This window comes from Bos javanicus, chromosome 25 (genome assembly GCF_032452875.1).
Source record: "Bos javanicus breed banteng chromosome 25, ARS-OSU_banteng_1.0, whole genome shotgun sequence".
NCBI lineage: Eukaryota > Metazoa > Chordata > Mammalia > Artiodactyla > Bovidae > Bos > Bos javanicus.
In genome coordinates this window covers 39,589,433-39,612,128 of record NC_083892.1, presented here as the reverse complement: position 1 = coordinate 39,612,128, position 22,696 = coordinate 39,589,433, and the positions used below count along the sequence as shown (strand labels likewise).

The window sequence follows — 22,696 nt, the reverse complement described above, 5'->3', positions numbered from 1 at the left end:
GGGAGCAAGGGGGAGGGTGGTGCTCCCACCAAGAGGGCGCTCACTGCTGGGCGTGCAGGAGGAGGGCTTCACCCAGGTGGGCACGCTGACCACATTGCCCTCCTTTTCCAGACACCAGGTGTCCGGGTGTCTCAGAGCTGGGTCTGCAAGTCCTCTGCCGCTTTAGACGCAGAGGCCTGGTCCTTAATGGTCCTTAATGATGTGGTCCTTAATGATGTGACTTTGAGCAGCCATGGGCCCGTGATGATCAGGGCACTCGGAGAGACGGTCTGAGCTGAGGGCCCGCCTGGAGCTGATGTGCAAGCCCCCTCCCGCTTCCTTGACTGCGGGGAGAGCTGTCCCTGGGGGAGCCCCCGACCCCACCTGCTCAGAGCCATGGGGGTGAGGCTTCTGGGGAGCAGAAGCGCTGGGGTGGCAGGAGGAAGAGGGGTGTGCAGACAGACAGACAGCAGACACACGGGGCCTGAGCACAGGCATGAGTGCCTCCAGGGCGGCCTGCTCCGGGGAGAGGGGCATTCCAGGCAGGGAGACCCTTGGGGGTCGAGGGCAGAGCTGCTAGAAGGTGGGGGCCGGGGCAGAGAAGGCACCGCCCTCTGTGCTGCTCCTGAGTGTCCTCCGGGCCGGGCCATGGGGAGGAGGTAGCTGTGCTCGAGTCAAGTTCTGCAAAGGATGCAGAGGGGGCCTAGCGCCCCGAGGCCCCCTTCATCCCTGGGCCTGGCTTCCCTCTCAAGGGCCCAGCCTGCAGCTCAGATGCCGGCCTGGTAGAGGGAGACAGCGCAGAAACCCGGGGCTCCGTGGGGTGTCCCGGGTGGGGGCTGGGGGCTTCCCTGTGAGGGGGGTACGGCTGACCAGCAGTCTTCGTGCCCTGCTCCCCCAGGCTACCAGATCGCCTACCGCCTGGCCAGCAGCAGCCCCAACACCTTCACCACCGTGGAGGTCGGCGCCACCGTGAGGCAGTTCACGGCCACCGAGCTGGCCCCCGAGTCCGCGTACGTCTTCCGGCTGTCGGCCAAGACCAGGCAGGGCTGGGGAGAGCCGCTGGAGGCCACGGTCATCACCACCGAGAAGAGAGGTGAGACCCAGAGGCCCGACTCAGTGTCGGCCAGCAGTGGGGAGAGGCCTGGTGTGCCTGGGCAGGGGGTAGGGGGTGGGGGGTGGCTGTGCGAACTGTGAGTTTATTAAGCACCTCCTGAGTCCTTCCTGGAGCTGGACACACAGGTGATCCACACAGCCTGACACTCGCCACAGGCCTACATCCTCAGCCCTGATGTCTGGGGTTCAAGGAGAGAGACTGCCCCTCCTCCCCCTCCCCCTCTTCTCCCCTCCTTCCCACCAGAGGAGCCAGAGCCCCCTGCCGGCTCCTCACCGCCCACCCCCCCGCCCCCCGGGAAGCAGTTAGGCCAGCTCCCACCACAAGGCGACCGAGAGCCCCGGGCCCCTATTCTTGCTTTCTTCCTCAGGGTCCACGCAGCCCCTGCTGAAGGAGCAGGAAACGGACAGGTTTGCTCAAGGTTTGGTGTGACTTAACTGAGGCGCAGACGTGAACTCCCTCAGGAGCAGCCCTGTTCTCCACCCTCCAGCCCCCAAGTGCCCCTGCCTCCCTGCAGCCCCCGTGGCTCAGCAAGGGGCCCGAGAGAGCCAGGCCCCTTCCCGTGGGCCCAGGAGGGGACTCGGGCTCTCAGGCCGCAGCGTGGGCCTCAGGGAAGGGAGTTAGATCCGGGTCCCTAGCGGCCATCCCCTTGGCGCCGGCAATCAGCTGCAGCGTCATTTCACCCCGCATGTCCTGATCAGAACCCGCACTCGTCACGATGCACAGTTCAACAGTTACTCCTGCCCCGTGGGGCTTCTCTGTTGATGTCAATGGGGTGAGGAGACCGGGCAACAGGCGAGTGACCCCCACTCAGAAACGGGTCCCGGCCCTGCTCCCTGCACCCCAGTCCCTACCCCAGAGGCTCAGAGCAGCCCCCAGGCCACCTGCTCCACAGCCTTTATGGTCTCAGGCCCGGGTTGATGTCCAGGGAGCACAAACCAGGGTTAAAGAGGCACTGACCCAAAATCGGAAAGAGGGAGAGCGTCGGCAGAAACCTGGAGGTGCCGGGAGCTCCCAGGCGCCGTCCAGGATGCCTGCGTCTGGTGGTGCTCCCGGGGAGCGTGGCGGTCCCCCAGCCTGCCTGTTTCTGCTCTGAGAGTGGAGCATTCTGGGACTAAACGGGGGTCTCCAGTCAGGTCCGGCCAGAGTCCGGGACCCTCACATGGCTGTGGATGACGGCCTGCTGGCTGTCTGAGCTGGACAGCCAGCGCCCCGGGCAGCCGCCAAGCCCCCCCCCGGAACCACTCGAGGTGCCCCCGGCCCTGACCTGGCGTCCTCTCTCTGTCGCAGAGCGGCCCGCGCCCCCCAGGGAGCTCCAGGTGCCCCAGGCCGACGTGACGGCGCGCAGCCTGTGTCTGCGGTGGGTGCCGGGCAGCGACGGCGCCTCCCCGATCCGGTACTTCACGCTGCAGCTGCGTGAGCTCCCCAGGGGCCAGTGGCAGACCTACTCCTCGTCCATCAGCCACGAGGCCACGGCCTGTGTCGTCGAAAGGTACCAAGAGGGTGGGGAGGGCCCTGCCCCGCCCCTGGGGGCCCTGCCCTGCGCTCCCCCGCCAGCTCCCACCCTCCCAGTAGGGAGACCCACACTGCGAGCCCGCATCTGCCCTCTGGCTGGCCCTCCCATGCTGGGACCCAGGAGTCCCAAGGCCCACCCCGGCCTCTTCCTGCCTGTCCTTCTGAGCTCTGTCTGCCCTGCCCCCACCCCCGAGCTCCAGGATCTAACGAGGTGACGGGGGCGGAGGCCCCCCCAGTCCCCGAGGCAGACGGAGGCCCAGCCTGCCCCTGGCACCATGTCACAGGCCAGTGTCACGGTCAGGGAGACCACCCTCCTCTATGCCCCGGCCTGGGTCAGCAAGGCACACCTCTTCAGCCTGCTGCCATCCGTGGCTCCGCAGTGACGGCTGACGGCAGGAGCAGGGCTGCCCCTGAGCCAGCCATTTGGTGACCGCTGGGTGGGAGGAGGCCCTGGGCTCGCTTTGTCCTGATCCCACCGGGCCTCTTCTCTTGGCCACACCGCTTTGTGGTGGAGGAGGTGAGGGCTTTGGGGCGTTAAGTTGCCTGCCAGGTTCCTCCAGATGGAACCGTCTAGATGGGCAGGCCTGGGGAGTGACGGTCCCCCGGGACATAAGCCCTGGGCTGTGGGGTTGGCAGTGGTCCAGGCTGGCCCCAGGGAGACGCCCAACATCACCTCTGTCCTTCACCCCCTGACTCCATGGACTCACACTCCAGGGTGCCCAGCAGTGGGTACCCCTGTCTTTGTGGGTCTAGAGCCCTCGCCAGGACCTCCTAGGAGGGCAGAGGAGGCCCCTTGCTTGTCTAGCTGACCACGGCTCCTCTCCTGGCTCCCGAGAGCCCTGTGCTGGGTGCTGGGTTACGTTCTCATCCAGCTGGGTGTCCCTCAGGAACAGGGCAGTGACCGCCTGGGCTCCAGTGACGGCTGCTATGCCCAGCGACCACGGGCCCTGCTGCTCCTCTGAACATGCCCTCTCCAGCAGCCTATGGGGAGACGGGAAAGAGAAAGGAACATTTATTAAGCGCCTGCTGTGTGACCAGACTTCTCGAGGCAGGCTGTGCAACAGAACTTCCCCTGGAAGTGCAGATACCATCACTTCCATTTCCAGAAATGAGTCGAGTGAGACTCCAGAGAAATTAAATGAGGTGCCCCAGTTAGGAGAGGTGGGGCCAGAATCGGAATTCCCGCTTGGCCCTCTTCAAAGCCAAGGCTGGAGGAGGGCTGGGGGAGTGAACAGAGCAGAGCTCGGGGAAATCAGAGGGTTTGTTCCTCCTCCGTTTTCCAAGTGGTCCTGGAAGTTTTGTTGTGCTCAGCAGGGAGGCGGCAGGAGCGATTGGGCAGGAGGGAGGTGGTGATGACAAGTGCTCGGGGCAGAGGGTAGACCAGTTGTCCGGGCTCTGTAGCCACTGTTGCCTCTCCAGGGTAATGAGCTGGCTGCTCTTTTCATGGCTTCTGAGCCATTCTGTGCCTATTTCCAGGTGCCAGGCAGGGCTTTCCTGCTGAGACAGAAAGTCCTGCAGCTCCGTGGCCCCCAGGGACAGTCGTGGGTCCTCTAGAGGAAGGGAGTCTGCTCAGCGCAGGGCAAGGCTGGGAGCTCTGATTCCCGGTCCCCTGGCCCCAGCCCGTCCGTCTCAGACCCGGGCGCGCTCATCCAGCTGTCAAGTCATCCTTCACTGCCCGTGATGTGCCCCCGACTCCCTGAGACCCCAGAGTTCAGGAAAGAAAGGGTGGTCTTCAAAGAGCCTGCTCTTTGGCCTCAGTTCCCAAAATCCTCAGAGAAGAGCGAAGTGCTGAATGTAACGTGGTAGGCCACGTGCACTACCGTGTCCCAAATAGAGCGCACTAGACGCAGTCCCCGGGGTCACGAGGAGTCCGACGCGACTGAGCGACAGAGCACGCGTGCACAGGTGGCCGAAGTGCTGCGTCTGAACACAAGGGTCGCTTCCGGGGCCCCCACCACGTCCCCAGCCTGCGCCGGCTTTCATGCGTCCTCTGTTCAACCCTCCCGAGAAACCTCCGGGGCAGATAATGTCCCCCTGCATTCGTCCCTCTAGCAAGCGTTCACTCAGCACCGCCTGGCACCAGGCCCAGCCGGTGATGCAAGAGCATCCCTGCAAGTGTGAACTCACAGAGAGCCACCACAGGAGGTCTCACGCAGGAGAAGATATGAAAACAAAGGGAGAGGAAAGCTTTCTGATCACGGCTTCCAAAAACAGTCCTCAATGTTTCAAGATAGCAGAATCCTTTCTCTAAACAAAGTGTTTCCCAGAAGCCATTACCAACCAGATGCATGAGGAGCAGCTGTTGGTTGACACAGGGGGAGTGGAGACCCTGGACCCCCAGAGGGTTCCTTAGAGTTTCAGGGTTCCTTGGTCCTCAGTTCGAAAACCAATGGTTTACAGGTCAGATGGGAAGCAAGAAGGCAGGGTTGGTTTGAGGCAGGAGGGCTGTGCTTAGACCGAGGTGAGGAAACCTGGAGGCGGTCTGGACTAAGGGACAGGGAGGGAGCACCTAGAATCACCTGGGATGTTTGGGTCCAGGAAACAGAGAGGATGACGGGGCCACCGCCTGAGGCAGAGGGAAGGGGGAGGCGGGGTCCACATTGGCTCCTCGTGAGCAGGACTAGCAGCAGCTGCTGAATGGGGTGAGCGGGAGGTGTCCCCAGGGACGTGGTGAAGGTGTGTGTGTCCTCGGCGCAGACGAGTCCATCTGAAGCCTTGGTTGTTGGTGTGGCTCTGTGCTGGGCACACAAGACCCCCGTGGATCCGGACAACTTGGGTGGGTGGATGGATGGAAGGGAAAGAGGAAGCCCGAGGTGGTGGCACCAAGAAGTGCATTCGTGTCCCTAAAGTCTCATCCATGGGCCGAGGGGAGACATCATTTCACTGTGGGCAGTCGACATCATCTTGGTTTTACTTGCTGCTGCTGCTGTTAAGTCACTTCAGTCGTGTCCGACTCTGTGCGATCCCATAGACGGCAGCCCACCAGGCTCCCCTGTCCCTGGGATTCTCCAGGCAAGAACACTGGAGTGGGTTGCCATTTTCTTCTCCAGTGCATGAAAGTGAAAAAATAAAGTGAAGTTGCTCAGTCGTGTCTGATTCCTAGCGACCCGTTTTACTTAGGGTTGTTTAAAAGGAGAGTCGTCTTCCCACCCCAACCATTGACCAGTCTCTGCAGAGGGCAGAGGCCTCTGTCCCCTCCTCATGACCTGGGAATCCTGACGGCTCCACTCTGTAGAGCCACCCTGGGGGTTAGAGAGGGTCGTGCTGGTCAAGCGCTGGGTACCCTGGCTGGCTCAGTCAAGGAGGGAGGAGGCCAGGGCAGACCCTAGAGCCCCAGGTCACGGGAGCTGCAGGCGGGAGCCCTGGGGGAGCGGGGAGGGGAGTGGGCCAGAGCTCGAGGTAATTAGCGCCTCTGGAGGAATCCTCCAGCTCCTTGGAGAGCAGCAATTTGTGCATGCACAAAAGTGTCTCTAATTACAGGAGGTGGCTTTCTCCCCCAGGAGCCCTGAGCCTAAGCTCCATCCCCACCGAGAGTTCTGCGCCCCCTCCTCCCCCTCCCTGAATCTCCTGTCCCCCTAGACTGATCATCAAGCCAGCGCTGGGGGCTGGGGGCTGCTCCCCAGCAGTCCCAGGCCAGCTCACTGCTGCCTGGGGGATGCAGCCCCAGAACGCCCCCTCCTGGGGGCCCCCCAAGTAGGGGCTCCATGGTCACAGGTCTCTTCTGTTTCAGGCTGAGGCCCTTCACCTCCTATAAGCTGCGTCTGAAGGCCACCAACGACATTGGAGACAGTGACTTCAGCGCCGAGACAGAGGCGGTCACCACGCTGCAGGATGGTGAGCAACAGGCCCACTTCCCGCTGCTGCCTGTGCACCCCGAAACCTGGGCTCCTAGAGAGGCCCGCTCTCCCCTTGAACCAGGAAGGGGTCACCCAAGGGAGCCGGGGAGCAACCATGGGCAGTGGGGTTCAATTAGCAGCAGAAGCCGGTGCCCCTGCACAGCTCAGGGCCGTAAATCAGACTTCAAGGGCTTCCAAACGGAGGGACGTTTCTTTGATTAGCTTCCAAACCCGATGATCCATTAGCATCCCTGACATTGAATAATTTATAGGGTCATTAAAGATAGATGCCATGGGGTAGCTGGATTGTAAGAGCTTTTCCCCATTTTTCTCATTCATGAGCCATCCCGGTTTTGCCGCTTGACAAATGCACAGTGAAGTGGTGGCAGAGAGACCCCCTGAAAGCTCCAGGTCCCTACCCGCCCCCCACCCCTGCTTGGTTCTGCTCAGAGGAATTGGGCCTGAAGATCCCTTGTGAGTTTGCTTGGCCATGGGCAGTGAGACCAGGCCCGGAAGGACAGGGAGGCGGGGTCCTCAGGCCGACCCAGCAGACAGGCAGGCGCTCAGGACAGAGCACGGCCACTGCACGACGACGCTGAGGCTCGGAGCCCAGCCGACGGACCTGGACCCTCAGTTCACTGGGCGGTGCTCTGTGACGATCCCCAGGCCCACCCTGAGCTCCCCCTTCCCTGCTTAACTCAGCAGTGGAGCGACCTTCAAACCAGCCCATCCCCACGATCACACCAGGCCTCCGGGCTTCAGCTCTGCTCTTCTGTAGCCCGGGGTGTCGGGGCCTCCTGCCCTGAGGGACCAGCCGCGGGGTCCAGGGCCTTGCTGGCTCTTGAACTCGCCGAGGTCAGGCCGCCAGGGCCCCATGATCCTGACCGGAGAGGTGCCCTCCAACCCCGTAGGCGGGAGGCCGGGGAGGAAGGGCGGCCCCGGGTCTGGAGAAGCAGTGCTTGTCCCCCGTGGCATCCTCTGTATTCCTGCGTTAGCGCCTTGCCTGAGAGTTAGTTCTTAGAAGGAAAAAACCCGGCAGCTGGTCTGCGGGAGAGGGGCGCCCACCCGCTGCCCCTCACAGGTCGGTCAGAAGGGGGCCTCTCTCAGCCCTTTCATGTTCAAATCACCTTTTCATCTTCCTTTTCGAGACTCCAGTTTCTCTTTGCAATGGGTTGGCCTTGTGTTTTCGTCCCGTGACTCTGAGTCCAGCTCTCAGGGGAGAGGACAGGCCAGGCTGACCCCAGGGCTGGGGCCAGTGCTGGGCGAGGGGCTTGGGAGCATGCAGATGGTTTGCTGGGAAAGGGTCTCTTATCCCGAGAGTACTGAGTCCGCCCCACGTGGACAGGAACGCTGGGTCAGGGCCTTGAGCTGGAACAGCCAGAGGTCAGAGGGGCAGGGTAGAGAGCGGCCCCTGGGGCAGGGGGCCTGGAGTGTGGCCAGCATGGGCCCATCCCTGGTCTGGGCCCGGAGGACGGGGAAGCCTGCAGGGTGCAGGGGTCGCTCAGAGCAGCTGAGTCAGAGTGGGGAGCAGGCTGGGGGTGCAGGGCACACAGATGAGGCGGGTGGGGAGAGGCCCTAAATCCTTCTGCTCAAAGCCCGTTTCTGAACACTGACTCTGTCGGGGTGTCACAGCGGGGCCGCTGTGCGAAGGCCAGTCCGTCTGCTGGGAGCGGGCCGCCGAGGCCCGGCAGGGGCAGACGTGGTGGAGAGTGGGGCACGGCCTGCTGGACGTGACACACGCTCTAGAGAGCAGGGTGGGGTCAAACTGGAGCTGCACCAGGCCACCACCGGGACCAGGCCGGGCCAGAGGTCTCCCCAGCCCCCGGAGTCACGCCCCTTTCCTGACAGTCACGTCCGTGTTTAGAGTCAAGGGCCCTGGGCCTGGCTTGCTCATGTGTCCTGTTCAGAAGTCGCTCTGACCCACGTACCCCAAAAGAATGACACCCCTCCTCCTCTGGGGAGATCAGGGAACTGCAGGGGCGCTCGGGCGCCTCGGCCATGAAGAGACCCAGACTCTGCGTGCGTCCAGTGGGGCGGGTCCGTGGGAGGTGAGGTCGGGGAGGCGGTCCAGTATGAGGTCCCTCTCTCCTGGACACAGGCTGGCAGGCGGAGGAAGGGCGTCCCCGGGAGGAGGGGGCCGTGTGCTGGCTGGTTGAGAGCAGGCGGGGACCGGGCTCAGGAGTGCCGGGCCAAGCTCGACGCCTAACCCGTGCTGCTTCCCTCTTCCTTCCAGTCCCCGGGGAGCCCCCGCGCTCTGTGTCTGTGACACCACGCACCACCTCGTCTGTTCTGATCCAGTGGCAGGTAAGGCCCGGGGACCCCACGGTACTCTGTGAACCCCGCTCCTGCAGCAGCGAGCTTGCTCAGCGGGCACCCGGCCGACCCTGGGTTGGGCTGGAGAGTCCGGCTGGTGCACCATGCAGGGCCGTGGTGTGAGTGTGACCTCCAAGGGGGGAAGTCCAGCGCCGTGGTGACCTGCAGAGTGGACCGGAGCTCGGTGTGTTGGGGTGGGGGGCGGTCAGCAGGATGGCCAGTGGGCCCAGCGCACAGCCCGTCCGGTGACCGAGTCATCCCAGGCCACTTCCCCTCTTCTGTGTCGCTAAGTGGCAGCTCCTTGGGGTAACGGGAACCTTTCAGTGTGAACAGAAGACATTTCCAAGTGTCCTCCCGGTGAACTGGGAGCTCACTGCTGTGGCATTCTGCACTTTCCAGACTCCCCGGAGTGCTGAAACTGGATGAGGACCCAGGAGGCTTCAGCTGGGCTCTGACGGCTGTCCCGGGGGAGCCACAGCTGAGTGGCCCTCTGGGCCCCGGGAGAGGGACAGGGCCTGGCCTCGGCCTGCGGGCCAGTTTGCCACAGCAAGACTCTGACCCCAGAAGCCTCTCTGACCCCAGGTTCCTCCTCTGTAAAACAAGGGTTCCAAGGTCCCCTCTGAGGCCACCATGAGGTCTCTGATCCAAGGCCCGTTAGACCCCTGACTTCCATCAGGATCTCTGGTGGGAGATGGGGAACATTCAACATGGAAACTGAAGGTTCCAAGCACTTCCAGTTCCCGCTCTCCACTAACACAATCAACCAAGAGCAGACGGTCTTCTGGGTGGTGCTGAATTCTGCCGGGTACGTGCTTGGTCTCAGACATGGGTCTGGCTGCCCCGTAGCCAGCTGAGCTCGGGACTGTGGCACCTCAGCCGTTCTCGACAGGCAGCTGTGGTTGCAGTGCTGGCTGTCAACCCAGCCCTCCCGCCTCCAGCCCCTGGGCTGCGAGCGCTCAGTCCCAGACGCCCTGTGAGGCGAGGAGAGCTGCACGGAAGGTGCTGGGCGTGCCTGCCCATCAGCTGTCCCCCTTCAGAGCCCAGCAGGAGAAACTAATCGCAAGAAGCCTGAGCAGGAGGTGGTCAGTATGATGCATTGCGGAAATAAATGCCTGTCAACTGCCAGGCAGTTGAAGTATAATTAAAATTATGAGTAATTTACTGAATCAGAGCCAAGGGAACAAAGGGACGACGTTTAAATATAGATTTGCATTCCAAACAAAATGCTTCACCTGTAAATCTTTTTTAGTAATTTGTTTAAAAACGCAAGCACTGCCTGTAATTCCAAGGCCACTGACCCACTTGAATGGGCTGTCCATCAGAGTTGATTCCTCTTAGTAGGATGATCAACATTCAAAACTGAACATTCAAAAAACTAAGATCATGGCATCCGGTCCCATCACTTCATGGCAAATAGATGGGGAAACAATGGAAACATTGACAGACTATTTTCCTGGGCTCCAAAAATCACTGCAGATGGTGACTGCAGCCTTGAAATTAAAAGATGCTTACTCCTTGGAAGAAAAGCTATGACAAACCTAGGCAGCATATTAAAAAGCAGAGACATTACTTTGCTGACAGAAGTCCATCTAGTCAAAACTGATTTTTCCAGTAGTCATGTATGGATGTGAGAGTTGGACTGTAAAGAAAGCTGAGCGCTGAAGAATTGATGCTTTAGAACTGTGGTGTTGGAGAAGACTCTTGAGAGCCCTTTGGACTGCAAGGAGATCAAACCAGTCCGTCCTAAAGGAAATCAGTCCTCAATATTCATTGGAAGGACTAATGCTGAAGCTGAAACTTCAATGCTTTGGCCACCTGATGCGAAGAACTGACTCATTTGAAAAGACCCTGATGCTGGGAAAGATTGAAGGCAGGAGGACAAGGGGAAGACAGAAGATGAGATGGTTGGGTGGCATCACCGACTTGATGGACGTGGGTTTGAGCACGCTCTGGGAGTTGGTGATGGACAGGGAGGCCTGGCGTGCTGCAGTCCATGGGGTCACAAAGAGTCGGACATGACTGAGCTGAACTGACCTGAGTGGGATGGTCAATCTGTGCCTTTCGGGGGCCGGTGCTGTTGGAATCTGAGGATTTGTGCGTATATTCTAGACAGCAGTGGCTCTGTGTTCACACTGAGTGCAGCTCATACTGGGCATTCATGTCTCTGAATTGATCACATTTCAGCTGGCTGTTCTGAAACCTCCAGCGGGTCACACAGTCTGTGACTCACATGCATTTCCTCTCTGGTCCCCTCTTCTCTGAGTGGATTTTGAGGCTGTTTTCTAGCAAAATTATCGTCCTAAGGGACAGACTGCATCACGTGCAGTGGACTCGGGGAGGGGACTCGGCTGTGCAGGGCGCCTTCCTAAGAGTGTGGTGCAGCCCCCGGTCAGAGGGGACACGGGGGCCTGGCCTCTCTGGGACATCCTGGCCTTTGCTCCTTTCTCACCGCCCGCTCTGTCGTCTGTGAGGACTGGCTCCGGCGCCGGGCTCTGAGCACCCAGAGCCTCCTTTCCCTGCTGTGAGGTCCACAGGCCTCAGTGAGAAGACAGGAGGGCAGCGGCTGGAGGGAGGTGGGAGGTGACAGGATGGCCGGTCCCCGCCCCCACCCGTCAGGGCAGGCAGGTCATTATCCAGTGGCACGTCCGCAGGAATGCAGGCTCAGGTGTGACAGCTGCTGGGCTTCAAGGGCAGGCGCCTGGAGCTGGTTCTCTAGGGCCTCCCGTGCCCGCTGAGCCACGGACTCAGTCCAGCAGGCATCAGAGGGACCCCTGCTCTGGGCTCCAGGGAACAGAGGTGGTGGGAAGTCCCGGGCTCGGGCCCCAGGACGATGGCAGTGGAAGTCCCGCTCTGCCTCCGGCTCACCCTGAGACCCGGGACTCCGTGTGGGCCCTCCCCAGCCCCGGTCCCCCCACCCGCGGCCCTCCCCAGCCCCGGGTCCCCCCACCCGCGCCCTCCCCAGCCCCGGTCCCCCCACCCGCGGCCCGCCCTGTCTGGGAAGGGACTCCGTGTGGGCCCTCCCCAGCCCCGGTCCCCCCACCCGCGGCCCGCCCTGTCTAGGAAGGGACTCCGTGTGGGCCCTCCCCAGCCCCGGGTCTCCCCCCCCGCGGCCCGCCCTGTCTGGGAAGGGACTCCGTGTGGGCCCTCCCCAGCCCCGGGTCTCCCCCCACCCCGAGGCCCGCCCTGTCTGGGAAGGGACTCCGTGTGGACCCTCCCCAGCCCCGGGTCCCCCCCCCCCGCGGCCCGCCCTGTCTGGGAAGGGACTCCGTGTGGGCCCTCCCCAGCCCTGGGTCCCCCCACCCGCGGCCTGCCCTGTCTGGGAAGGGACTCCGTGTGGACCCTCCCCAGCCCCGGGTCTCCCCCCCGAGGCCCGCCCTGTCTGGGAAGGGACTCCGTGTGGACCCTCCCAGCCCGGGTCCCCCGCCGCGGCCCGCCCTGTCTGGGAAGGACTCCGTGTGGACCCTCCCCAGCCCCGGGTCCCCCCCACGGCCCGCCCTGTCTGGGAAGGACTCCGTGTGGACCCTCCCAGCCCGGGTCCCCCCCCCGCGGCCCGCCCTGTCTGGGAAGGGACTCCGGTGGACCCTCCCCAGCCCGGTCCCCCGCGGCCCGCCCTGTCTGGGAAGGACTCCGTGTGGGCCCTCCCAGCCCTGGGTCCCCCCACCCGCGGCCTGCCCTGTCTGGGAAGGGACTCCGTGTGGACCTCCCAGCCCCGGGTCTCCCCCCCGAGGCCCGCCTGTCTGGGAGGACTCCGTGTGGACCTCCCCAGCCCGGGTCCCCCCCGCCGCGGCCCGCCCTGTCTGGGAAGGGACTCCGTGTGGACCCTCCCCAGCCCCGGGTCCCCCCCGCCGCGGCCCGCCCTGTCTGGGAAGGGACTCCGTGTGGACCCTCCCCAGCCCCGGGTCCCCCCCCCCGCGGCCCGCCCTGTCTGGGAAGGCCCACTGAGCTGGTCCCAGCCTGACCCCTGGCGCTCGGCCAGGACTGAGGTTCATGGTGAGAAGCCCCAGCTCTCTGTCCTCTTCCCGCCCGCTGGAGTGGGGGGTCAAGGCCAATGCACTCCGACCAGGTCACGGGCACTTTAACAAGGGCCCCTTTTCCAAAACTGCAAAAACACCCCGGGCCCCTGCGGACCGGCTGGTGGAATTTCCGATTTGCGGAAGGCAGGGTGAAGCACTTAAGACACTTACGTCGCAGCTCAGGGCACCTCATCAACCTGCAGAGCCGGTCGGCTCTAGAGGCAGGGCTGGGGTGCAGGCAGGGCCCTCTGCAGCAAGGAGCTCCGCTGACCTCCCGGGGGCCTCAGCCGGGCGCCTTCACTGCAGGGGGACTTGTGGGGCGGGGGCCTCAGGACCCTCCCTCAGGGGTCACCGCTGTGGGCAGCCTGGGACCCAGAGGGTCAGAGGCCCTGCGACCGCTGAGCCTCACTTGGGAAGGGCGGTGGAGAGCGCGTCACTGAACCTGGACCTTGTCTGCACGGCTTAGGTGTCAGGTGGGAAAACGTCTCTCTCTATTCTCACGGGTAGACTTTCCCATCCGTTGTATTTTTTAAGAAGGGGGTGAAATAAACTTTTTCTTACGTGTTGTGATGGTTGTGCTTGAAGGAAGCCTAGGGGTGAGGACTGTAATTGTCTCAGCCGTGGCCAGTAAGAAACCCAGGGCTAGGGTCGGAGTGGCCGACGGTGGGCGTCCGTCCTTAGGAGGAGATGGCGCCTGCGTGCATTACACACACAGACGCACACACGACTTGCACGTGGCACCGATTAGCAGTAAACGCTGCACGGTGTCTGCCTTTACCGCGTGGAACCTAGTTTTAAATAGCAGAGGGTCGTGCAAAACAAAAACCCTTAAAGCTATCTGAACCAATCCTATGAGCTCAAAGGGGAGGGATCTAAAAAAAGGTGTATCAGAGGATCTGAAACGCTGCCCTCAGGGCGGGGAGGCTCCAGGGCCGGGGCTGGACAGGAAGCATAGGGACCGCCCAGCATGCCAGGGCGTGCCCCGCTCAGGGGTGTCCCTGAATCTGCAGTGCGGGGGACAGAGGTTCTGTCCATCAAAATCGGTAGGAAAGAAAAGGGCAGAATAAACTAGAAACTGCAACAAGAAACAGAGCCTCTCTCCTGCCCCCCCAGGCAGGCCCCCAGGGTTCAGCCCTGTCCTCACCTCCCTTCCTGACAGCACACAGCTCCCCGAGTTCCTAGCACTCTGGTCAGTTGAGGCCTCGTTTTGGGAACGGTCGGGGCAGAGGGCCACAGGCTCGCTGCTGGAGGAAGTGATCAGTGTCATGGTTCAGCCCGGGGCCCGGACAGACGGGCCTGTGCCTCGGGGACCCTGCGTGCCTGGCCGGTCACCTGCCCCATCCAGGCGACGCGGGCATCTGAGCGGGTCCACCTTCACTCTCAGATCGTTAGTTCTACAACCGTGAGGTGAGTTTAAAGATGTCTCCACCTGTGGGCGTCAGGAGAGCGGAGCGAGCACTGATACCCTGGAAATATGGGGTCCAGTCCCAGACCCGCACAGGAGAGAGAATCTGGCAGTAAAGCGACTCACACGACTGTCTGGTTTCTCAGTGTTTGTGAAGGTGATGCTTAGTAGTCCAGTGTCATCCGGGTGGGCTTGCTGGGCTCCTCTGACCAGAGGGATGCACGTGGATCCTGGGGATGTGGCGAGTCCACTCCGGTTTCCCAGGCTTGAGTGTCTGCGTCTGACGGGAAGAACGACCAGCCACGGCGCTTTCAGCGCGGGGACGGGGGGTGGGGGGGTCCAAGTACTCAGAAGTGGCGGGAGAGCACGTTGGGGGCTGCGGCAGACCCGCCCTGCAAACCCCTGGGCTCTCGTGGTAAAAACGTGGTGATTCCCGCTCATGGGAGGAAGCGCCCTTGCTGTGTGCGCTGCCCACTGGCGAGTGAGGGCAGAGAGCTGTCCCCTCCTGCAGGGGTCCCGAGTTTGGGACCGAGAGCAGCCAGAGGTCACAGAGAACAGACTTCCCTGAGCATCCGGGTCCCCCCGGTGCCGCCCGGGTTCAGGGACTGAAATTGAAGGGTGCGAGTGTGGACAGCAGAGCGCCTGGAACCGGGCGCCCTGCCCTCCCACAGTTCCGAAGACCAGCGTCCACGGTCAAGGTGGTAGCTGACTGCAGACACAGGGAAGCCTGCTGCCTGCCTCTTCCCAGCCTCTGGCGGCCGCGGCAGGCCTTACCGCTCCTTGGCTTCTAGACGCTTCCTTCAGTCCCGACCTCTGCTTTCGCGTGACATTCTGTGTCCAAATGTCCTCATCTTATAAGAATCTTTGGGTCTTTTTCCAGTCTCAGCATTTGTTAAATAATTGCTAGATTCTATATTGCCTCTTAAAATGTGTTTTGTCTTCACGATCCATCACGCTGAGCATCTAGGTGCCCGTGTGAATCAATTATCACATCATCCGATGGTGTTCACGAGCCCCAGGTCTGCCAATTTGTTTGCAGGCAATCTTCAAGCTTGAAGATTCAAGCCCTTCAAGCTCGAAGGCCATCCTGTTGTCTTGGTGGCATTGAAAAGACCCGGAGAGGATTGGTCTTGGCGTTTTGAGGGGTGGGGGAGAGTTAGTCCCAGGCTCACGTTTGTGGGTCTCAGGACCGCGCACACCTGAGATTCCACGTGGGGTCAGTTCCTGGACGTGTGATTGCTGCATTAAAGATCTGGGCAAATAGAACGGAACCGCCCTCTGTGAAGCCTGCCATCGCCGTAGAGTGCTCCCTTCCGCCGGTGCCCTCTTCCTAACTTGCTTACATCTGCAGAGACCCAAATCCAGATGAAGTCACTTTGCGGGGACCAGAAGTTAGGACTCAGCATGTCTCCTAGGGGGGCACAGTTTAACCCACAACAGGGGGGCTTTCTTACAGTAGCTGTGGCGTCCACTCGGGCACCAGCACGCTCTTGGTCCATCTGTCCAGCTGCAGTTTGGGAGGTTCAGTCCTGACCTGCTGAGGACCGTAGAGGGGGGAGCAGAGCCCGTAGCCCCCAGCACTGGGGTGAGTGTCGTGGCCTTATTGGGGTTCCAAGTGGAGTGGGATGGCCTTCCTTCCACAGACAGACCTGTCACCCAGCTGGGGATGCCCTCCCCAGGCTCACTAATCAACAGAAACCAGCCAAAGGGGGAGGGGCAGTCGGGCCGGGCCCTCCCTGAGCAGCAGCGGTACGCAGAGGGAAGCGGTTGCAAGGTCCTGGATTCACACACAGGCTCAGGCTGCCCCACCGTCCGACCTTGTCTCCGAGCCGCCCGTCAGCCGCCTTCCGCTGGGTTCTTAGGAGTCAGGCCCTGCCCCACCGTCGGCCGCTCTCACGCCAGCTGAGGTGGCAGTGGGTGTTCTAGCCCTACGCCTGTCAGGCAGGGGGCCCACATGGCACGCAGAGGGGTCAGTGAGGGTCCCAGCGAGACGGCCATAAGCCCGGGTGGACGGGAGGGTCGGGGACTGAAGGGACAGGGTGGGTCAGTGGTGGACGACGCAGGGCTAGGCCGCATCCACGGCCCCCTTCGGTTCTGGGTCTGCCGGCAATGGGCAACTTCCTCTCTATCTGTGACCTGGGCCACAGTCTCCAGCCCCGGCCCTGGGGCTCGGGTGTCCAGGCTGGACAGGGAGACATGGCCATGTCCACGCACACAGGACCAGGAGGCCTGGGTTCCATCCCTGACCCCGTCATTCCTCATCAGTGGGACACCTGCCTGTCCTCTTGCCAACAACCGAGGCCCCTCTAGTTGTCTTGAACCAGTGACGCCCCGCCTGTCCACACAGCCAGCCAGCATGCAGCCAGGCCCCTGACCGTGCTGTCTTTGCAGCCTCCAAGGGACGAGAGCCTGAACGGCCTCCTGCAGGGCTACCGGATCTACTACCGTGAGCTGGAGTACGAGGCGGCCCCCGCCACCGAGTCCAAGACGCTCAAGACGCCCTCGGCTCTGCGGGCCGAGCTCACAGGTGAGCCCCCCGCCCCCCGACCCCACGGCAGGGAGGTTCCCATAACCACCACATCTGCCCACCCCAGGCCTGCTGGGAACAGCTGTGGGGGCCGGAAGGGGTGCAGCTCTGCCCCCTCCCCAGCACCCCGACAGTGTGCAAGGTCCAGGGCACAGCAAGGGCACCCAGGAAGGCTGCCTGGAGGAGGAGCCATCTGAGGGGGCCGTCGGGGTAAAAAGGATGTCACGGAGGACGTGAGAGGAAGAGGGTGACGCAGGGCCCGGCACAGCTCAGTGGGGGGAGGCAGGGGTCAGCCGGCCAGGGCAGGGCTAAGCCATAGGGGCCTGTGTGCCCTGGAGGAGGAGTAGTCAGGCCTCCGGAGACAGCAGTGCCGCCCCACACGGAGCAGGCCCGGGGTGCTGGGGCCTGTGGAGACCCGGCCTCCCTCTCCCTGCTCATCTGCCCTAAGCCACTGTCCCCTTCTGCTCTCTATTGGGGGAAGGCTAAGAGATGACCCCCAGAACCATCAGAGAAGACACCTGGGCCCCTGGCACCCGCGTGGTGGGGGTGGGGGCAGGGCAGCCAGGGCACCGGGTCCAGCTCTGCCTGGGCCTCTTCGCGCGGGTCACACACACTGCGCTCAGCCCCCAGCGCCCCTCTGGGGTCGGCGAGGGGCTACAGCTTGGCCCCGACCCCACCGGGGGAGGACCTGGCTCCGCTGAGACCCGCACTCACAGCGTCTCCCCCGGTGCCCCTTGCCAATGCCCAGCTGGCCATGACTGTCCCTCTGGGCTGAGTCACACACACCCTGGAATAAGGGGGTGCGAGGGTCTGTGCACCTGCTCACTGTTGGCTGGTCGTCCCCACTGGCTTGGGGCACTCACCTGAGCACGTGATCAGACGCGGTTGCCCCGGGACCAGCCAGTCCTGTGGCCCCCAGTGCCGCTTTGCGCTACATTCTGCCAGATGCCAATTAGATCCGTTTAATCAGAGGGGAGACACTCCTCCCCCTTGTGGGCCGGGGGCCTGGCTGGATCAGGAGGCTCTGCGGGGGTCCCGGTGAGCAGACGGGCGTGTGGTGGCTGCTCTGGAGGCAGAGCAGCTTCCTGGCCAGGCCTCCTTCCACGTCTGCGGCCCGTCCTGGCGCCGGCTGTCCCCACACTGACGGCCTGTCTGCTCGCCCCCCACAGCCCAGAGCAGCTTCAAGACCGTCAACAGCAGCTCCACCGAGACAACCTACGAGTTAACACGTGAGTGACTCTGCGCTCAGCTGGCGCAGCTGGGCAGTGCCCCTCAGCCTCTCGGCGGACCGAGTGAAGACCAGCTCGGATTCCCAGCTCTCGTTCCTGGAGCCCCCCACCCCGTCCCACTAAAATGCGTGATGGGCCAGAACCACCGAAAGGGAGTTTCTAGAAACACAGGCTGGGCAGGGGTTCCCAACAGCCGTTCTCAGTTTGGGACAGAAAGTCACGGCAGCGCTCTTCTCTGACACTGTCGGCTTGTTTTTAGCCCCCTTTTTAGCTGTGGATTTACCTTCACCCTGTTATGTGCACACACTGCCGTGCGCCCGTCCCCACCGCCCACCTCAGAACCCTCTCGCCCCCAACCTGAGACTGCCCCACTAAACACGCACGCCCCCCACCTCCCCCAGCCCCACCCCGGGCGCCCACCCCCACCTTCCTGTCTCTGTGACCCCGGCCCCTCCAGGGACCTCGCAGCAGGGGACTCACCCAGCGGGCCCCTCTGTGTCCGCTGGCTTCAGGCCTAGCGTCCTCCTCACTGCAGCGTCGGGGTCTCCCTCCTCTCGGGGTGGGGGGCGGACATCGCATGCACATGTCCAGCGTTTGTCCATCCGGCCTCTCTCCTTCTTATCAAATCGTGGTGCTGCCCCTTGGATTCCGGCCAGGGTGGGTTTCAGTGACCGAGTGCAAGACTCAGGGACCAAGCTGCAGTTCAGTCCAGTGCAGAGGTCGCTGGATCAGAAAGCGGGTAATGGAGGGGAGGAAGAGCCGGGCTTGCCAGGCCCCGCGGGTGCCAGCGCTCTGCCAGCTTGTCCCCCATCACCCCGGCCACCACCTGGGACAGCCAACCAGCCCGGCAGCGGGGGCGGGGTTCCCGGAGCTGTGCCCTCCCCCTGAAGCTCTGCGTCATCCATCGCGGGCCGGCCCGCCTGCCCCTCCCCGCCTCGCTGCTTCCTTGTCTTTCCACCGAGTCCCTCCTGGGCCGGGCGTCTCCCAGAGGTGGCCTCTCCAAGAGGTTGGGTGAAGAGTCAAGTGCAGGCTGGCCCCAGTGACGAGGGCTCCCTCCCCGGGTCTCCGCCCAGGCCTTTCAGTCTCGGGTTAGGAAGCATGGAAGGGGCGCCCGGGCCACACGCCGGCGTCCACTCTGGTGCATCTCTGTGGATTCCTGGCAATCACACGAGGCCCCAAGTTGAGATGAAGCCGTCTGGTGGTTTCTCAGCAGCAGAGCTTGACACGGGGGCAGGATCTTGGCCGTTAAATGTATCTATGTTGGCAAACCAAGGCCCGTGAGGTCTGAATGGCCACATCCTGGGAAGAAAAGGGCATGAGACGCCAAGTGCATCGTGCAGGCCAGGCAGCCACACATGAGACGCCAAGTGCATCGTGCAGGCCAGGCAGCCACACACGAGCTCTGCACTACTCGATGTGGCGGGAACAGCTGATTTTTTAAGCCAGAACTTTCTGGAAGGTTCTCCCAGTCACATGACTGTCCAGAGGCCCCACGTATGTGTCTGACCGCCTGAGCGCATGGTCCCTGCAAACCGTACCTCCCAGAGAGGACCCCGCTCTGCAGAGGTCAGTGAATGTGACCCCCAGGCCCTCCCGCCATCATGTCACAGAAGGGGTCAACGACTGGCCCGCGTGGTCGAGCGGCACCAGGGTCTTGCTGTGTCCGCTCTTGCTCTCCAGGAGAGGTTCGGGACCAGAAGGCAGGCCCAGGTCAGGCTCTGTGTCCTGGACTCGCTCCCTTAGACGAGGAGCTGGTTGCCACCTTTCCCCGAATGCAGGACGGCCGTGACTGCCTCACCAGGGTCACGGGCGGGTAGGGGGCACTGCCGGGCGGGTAGGGGCACTGCTGGACGGAGGGTGGCCGGCCCCTCACAGGCTTCTCTCTGCAAGAAAGGGCTCCCTTGTCCCCCCAGGGGGCACTGGTCACAGAGGGAGCTTTCTAAGAAACGGCGGGGCTCCTGCCTGCTGACCCTGTCCCCTCGCCCTTGCAGATCTGAAGAAATACCGGCGCTACGAAGTGGTCCTGACGGCTTACAACGTCATCGGCGAGGGCCCGGCCAGCGCGCCTGTGGAGGTCTTCGTTGGCGAGGCCGGTGAGTCCTGCCTGCAGCTCAGGGGCCAGCAGCGTCCCCCTCGTCGAAGGTCAGGTTATGGGGGTTCAGGAGGCTTCTGGTCATGCTGGGAAGAGTCCTCGGCCAAGGGCTGGGTGTCCTGGTGGCCCCGGGAGTGATCAAGTCTTGCTTTTGAGACACAGGGGTGTTTAAGGTCTGGAGGTATCGGATTAATCAGGACGTGCTCTAGGCGAGCCATGCTGTCGTCCCCGTGGGGGTCCAGGACTGCGGGGTCCTGGGTGGGGGGAGGGGAACTGCTGTCACCCACCGTCTCTGGCCAGCCTGAGCGCTGGCCCCGGCCCCGAGTCAGCCTGACCTTCCATAACAGCCACTCCCCCATCTCCGAAAGCCACACAGATCCACGTTAGTCCCCGTTTCAGATACGATCTGGCCCCTGGGTTTGTCTTAAGAACTGTCCCCTCTGTGGGGCTGACGCACAGGGAGAGGTCGTATCCCACGTTGAGATCGGAGTGTTGCCTTCACCCAGCCCCCCGCTGCCCTGGAAGGAGGGAGTCGCCCGCCCTCAACCTGCAGAAACGCCCGCTGCCCGCGGACACACGCACGCACACACGCACGCACACACGCACGCACACACACACACACACTGCCTCACGGCCTGCCGTCTCCCCACAGAAACCCCCCCTGGGCAGGCACACACGCACGCACACACACACACACACACACACTGTACCACAGACGGCTGTCTCCTCTGATCTTGGCACATGGCTGAAGGTTCTGCTCGAATCTGCGGGTGCAGAGTCAGGAGGGTGAATGGGTTGGAATGCCCCTGGGGACGGGGACTCAGGCTTTCGGGGGATGAAGGCTGAATTCTCTGGGCCGGCCACAGGACACGTCAGGCGACTGTGCAGTTTGGAGAGGTTATTGTCGGAAACGAGCCAGCACTGAGGGTCCCTGGCTTAGCAGGGTTTTTCTGGAAGAGTCACACGGCATTTTCACGTAGACAAGGATAAACCAGGTGACCCCACAGGAGACAGTGGAAGCCACCCTGGCCTCTGCCCGGGAGTCTGTCGGCGGAAGGAGTGGAGGTCACTTGGGGGCCAGGCACTCCAGGAGGGCCTGGGCCTGGCCACAGAAGAGCCCACACAGGCGGGGCAGACGCAGCACACGCCGTCCGTGAGAGCAGGGGCTTTGGAGCCTGGCGGGGCGTCGTGCAGGCAGCCGTGCCAGCCCTGCCACTGAGCTCAGGGTGCACATGGCCGGCTGGCGAGGACCCGCGGAGCTGACCCACCCACTCGTCAGCCTGCACCACAGCGAGAGGACCAGCGGCGGGGCCCAGGTGCTGCGGACAGGGCCTGCATCCCAGGACCGGTGCAGGCGTGTGGAGAACAGGGCTGCAACCCGGGCGGGAGACCCGGGAGCACCGGGGCCATAGCAGCCAGCCAGACGGCCATGGACGTCTGCCTGCCTCCGGGCTTGCGTCCTGGGTCTGTGGCTGTTTGTTGTTCGTTTTATGGTAAAGCACGGTTGACGTGACACACACCGTCCTTGTCACCGGCAAGCGTCCAGCCCAGGGGCAGGGAGCCTGTCCACTGGCCGAGTGGCCGCCGCCCGCCTCCCCCAGCCCCGGCTTCTCCCCAGACAGACGCCCCTCAGCCATGGGCAGGCCCCCTCCCCCAGCCGCCGTCGGCCCTGACTTGCTTCCTGTCTGTGGGCTCGCTGCTCCGGGGGCTTCATGGACACGGGCCAGAGCCGTGTTTGACCGCTTTACCTGGCTCCCGTCTCCCGGCATGTTTCCCGGGCTCACCCGAGCTGCAGCAGGCGTCAAACTCGGCTCCCTCTCGTGGGGGAGGACTCTCCTCTGGGTGCAGACTCCGCGTTCGCTGGCAGTCCCTCGGTGGCCCCCTGGTCTCGGGTGCTGCGGTGGAGCTGCTGTGAACCCGGGCGGGCCACGTGTTTCTCCCAAGTGGCAGGAGGGTGTCCGTCGGCTGCTTCTGTGGGTGGGCGGCCTCCAACAGCCTCCAGTCGGGGATGCAGAGGCAGAACCCAGAAAGAGGCCAGGCTCCCCGCTCAGGCTGCCCCCACAGGTCGGGTGGATGTTCGGCCCCAGAGCGTTGCTCTGCCGTCTGTGTTCACGCCGCATAGAATGTTCTGGAAGGAGGACGCCATGCTTCCAGCACTGTTGCCACGCACCCTTGGCCGTCCAGTCGCTGCCTCTCGCAGCCCAGGGGCCCTTGTAACGTGTTCCTCCTGACTTTGGGCTGCTCTCAGGCCTGCAGAAAATAAAGCTAAATGGGGCAGTTTCCATTCACTCAGCCGGATGCTTCACCATCCTGACCATTCGGCAGGAAACACTCAGACTTGTGTGAAAACTGCCCGAAAACAGTGTGTTTCCCGAGTCAGACCTGCAGGTCTGAGGGTCACTTCCACCGGTCCCCGGCTCTGTCATGCTGGGCCCGTCACTCCACCTCTCTGAGCTCAGGCCCTGAGGACCATGGTGCAGAGGGAAAAGCTGCAGGCTGGGAGTGAGGCGATGGGGGTCCTCACCTCGACCCTGCCCCCAGCTCGCCCGTCCTGCCTGCAGGATAAATGTCCAGGACACGCCTAGACCAGGGCCGGTCAGTAAGTGGTGAGTGACTGAGACCCTGTGCAGGTTCTTGATTGGTCTCGTCCTACAGAACAGCGAGAGGTCGAGAGTT

At 62.9% G+C, this 22,696-nt stretch overlaps 1 protein-coding gene across 5 annotated transcripts in view; it reads left to right on the top strand.

Annotated features, from left to right (window-relative positions):
• Positions 1-22,696, top strand: part of LOC133238799 (protein sidekick-1) — a 733,626-nt gene that overhangs the window by 668,939 nt on the left and 41,991 nt on the right. For all 5 annotated transcript variants that reach the window (XM_061402289.1, XM_061402294.1, XM_061402290.1 and 2 more), the window contains 7 exons: positions 878-1,072; positions 2,381-2,582; positions 6,336-6,439; positions 8,675-8,745; positions 16,564-16,699; positions 17,869-17,928; positions 19,920-20,021. In XM_061402289.1, the coding sequence (XP_061258273.1) occupies positions 878-1,072; positions 2,381-2,582; positions 6,336-6,439; positions 8,675-8,745; positions 16,564-16,699; positions 17,869-17,928; positions 19,920-20,021 (870 nt within the window). The remainder of the gene's footprint in view (positions 1-877; positions 1,073-2,380; positions 2,583-6,335; positions 6,440-8,674; positions 8,746-16,563; positions 16,700-17,868; positions 17,929-19,919; positions 20,022-22,696) is intronic.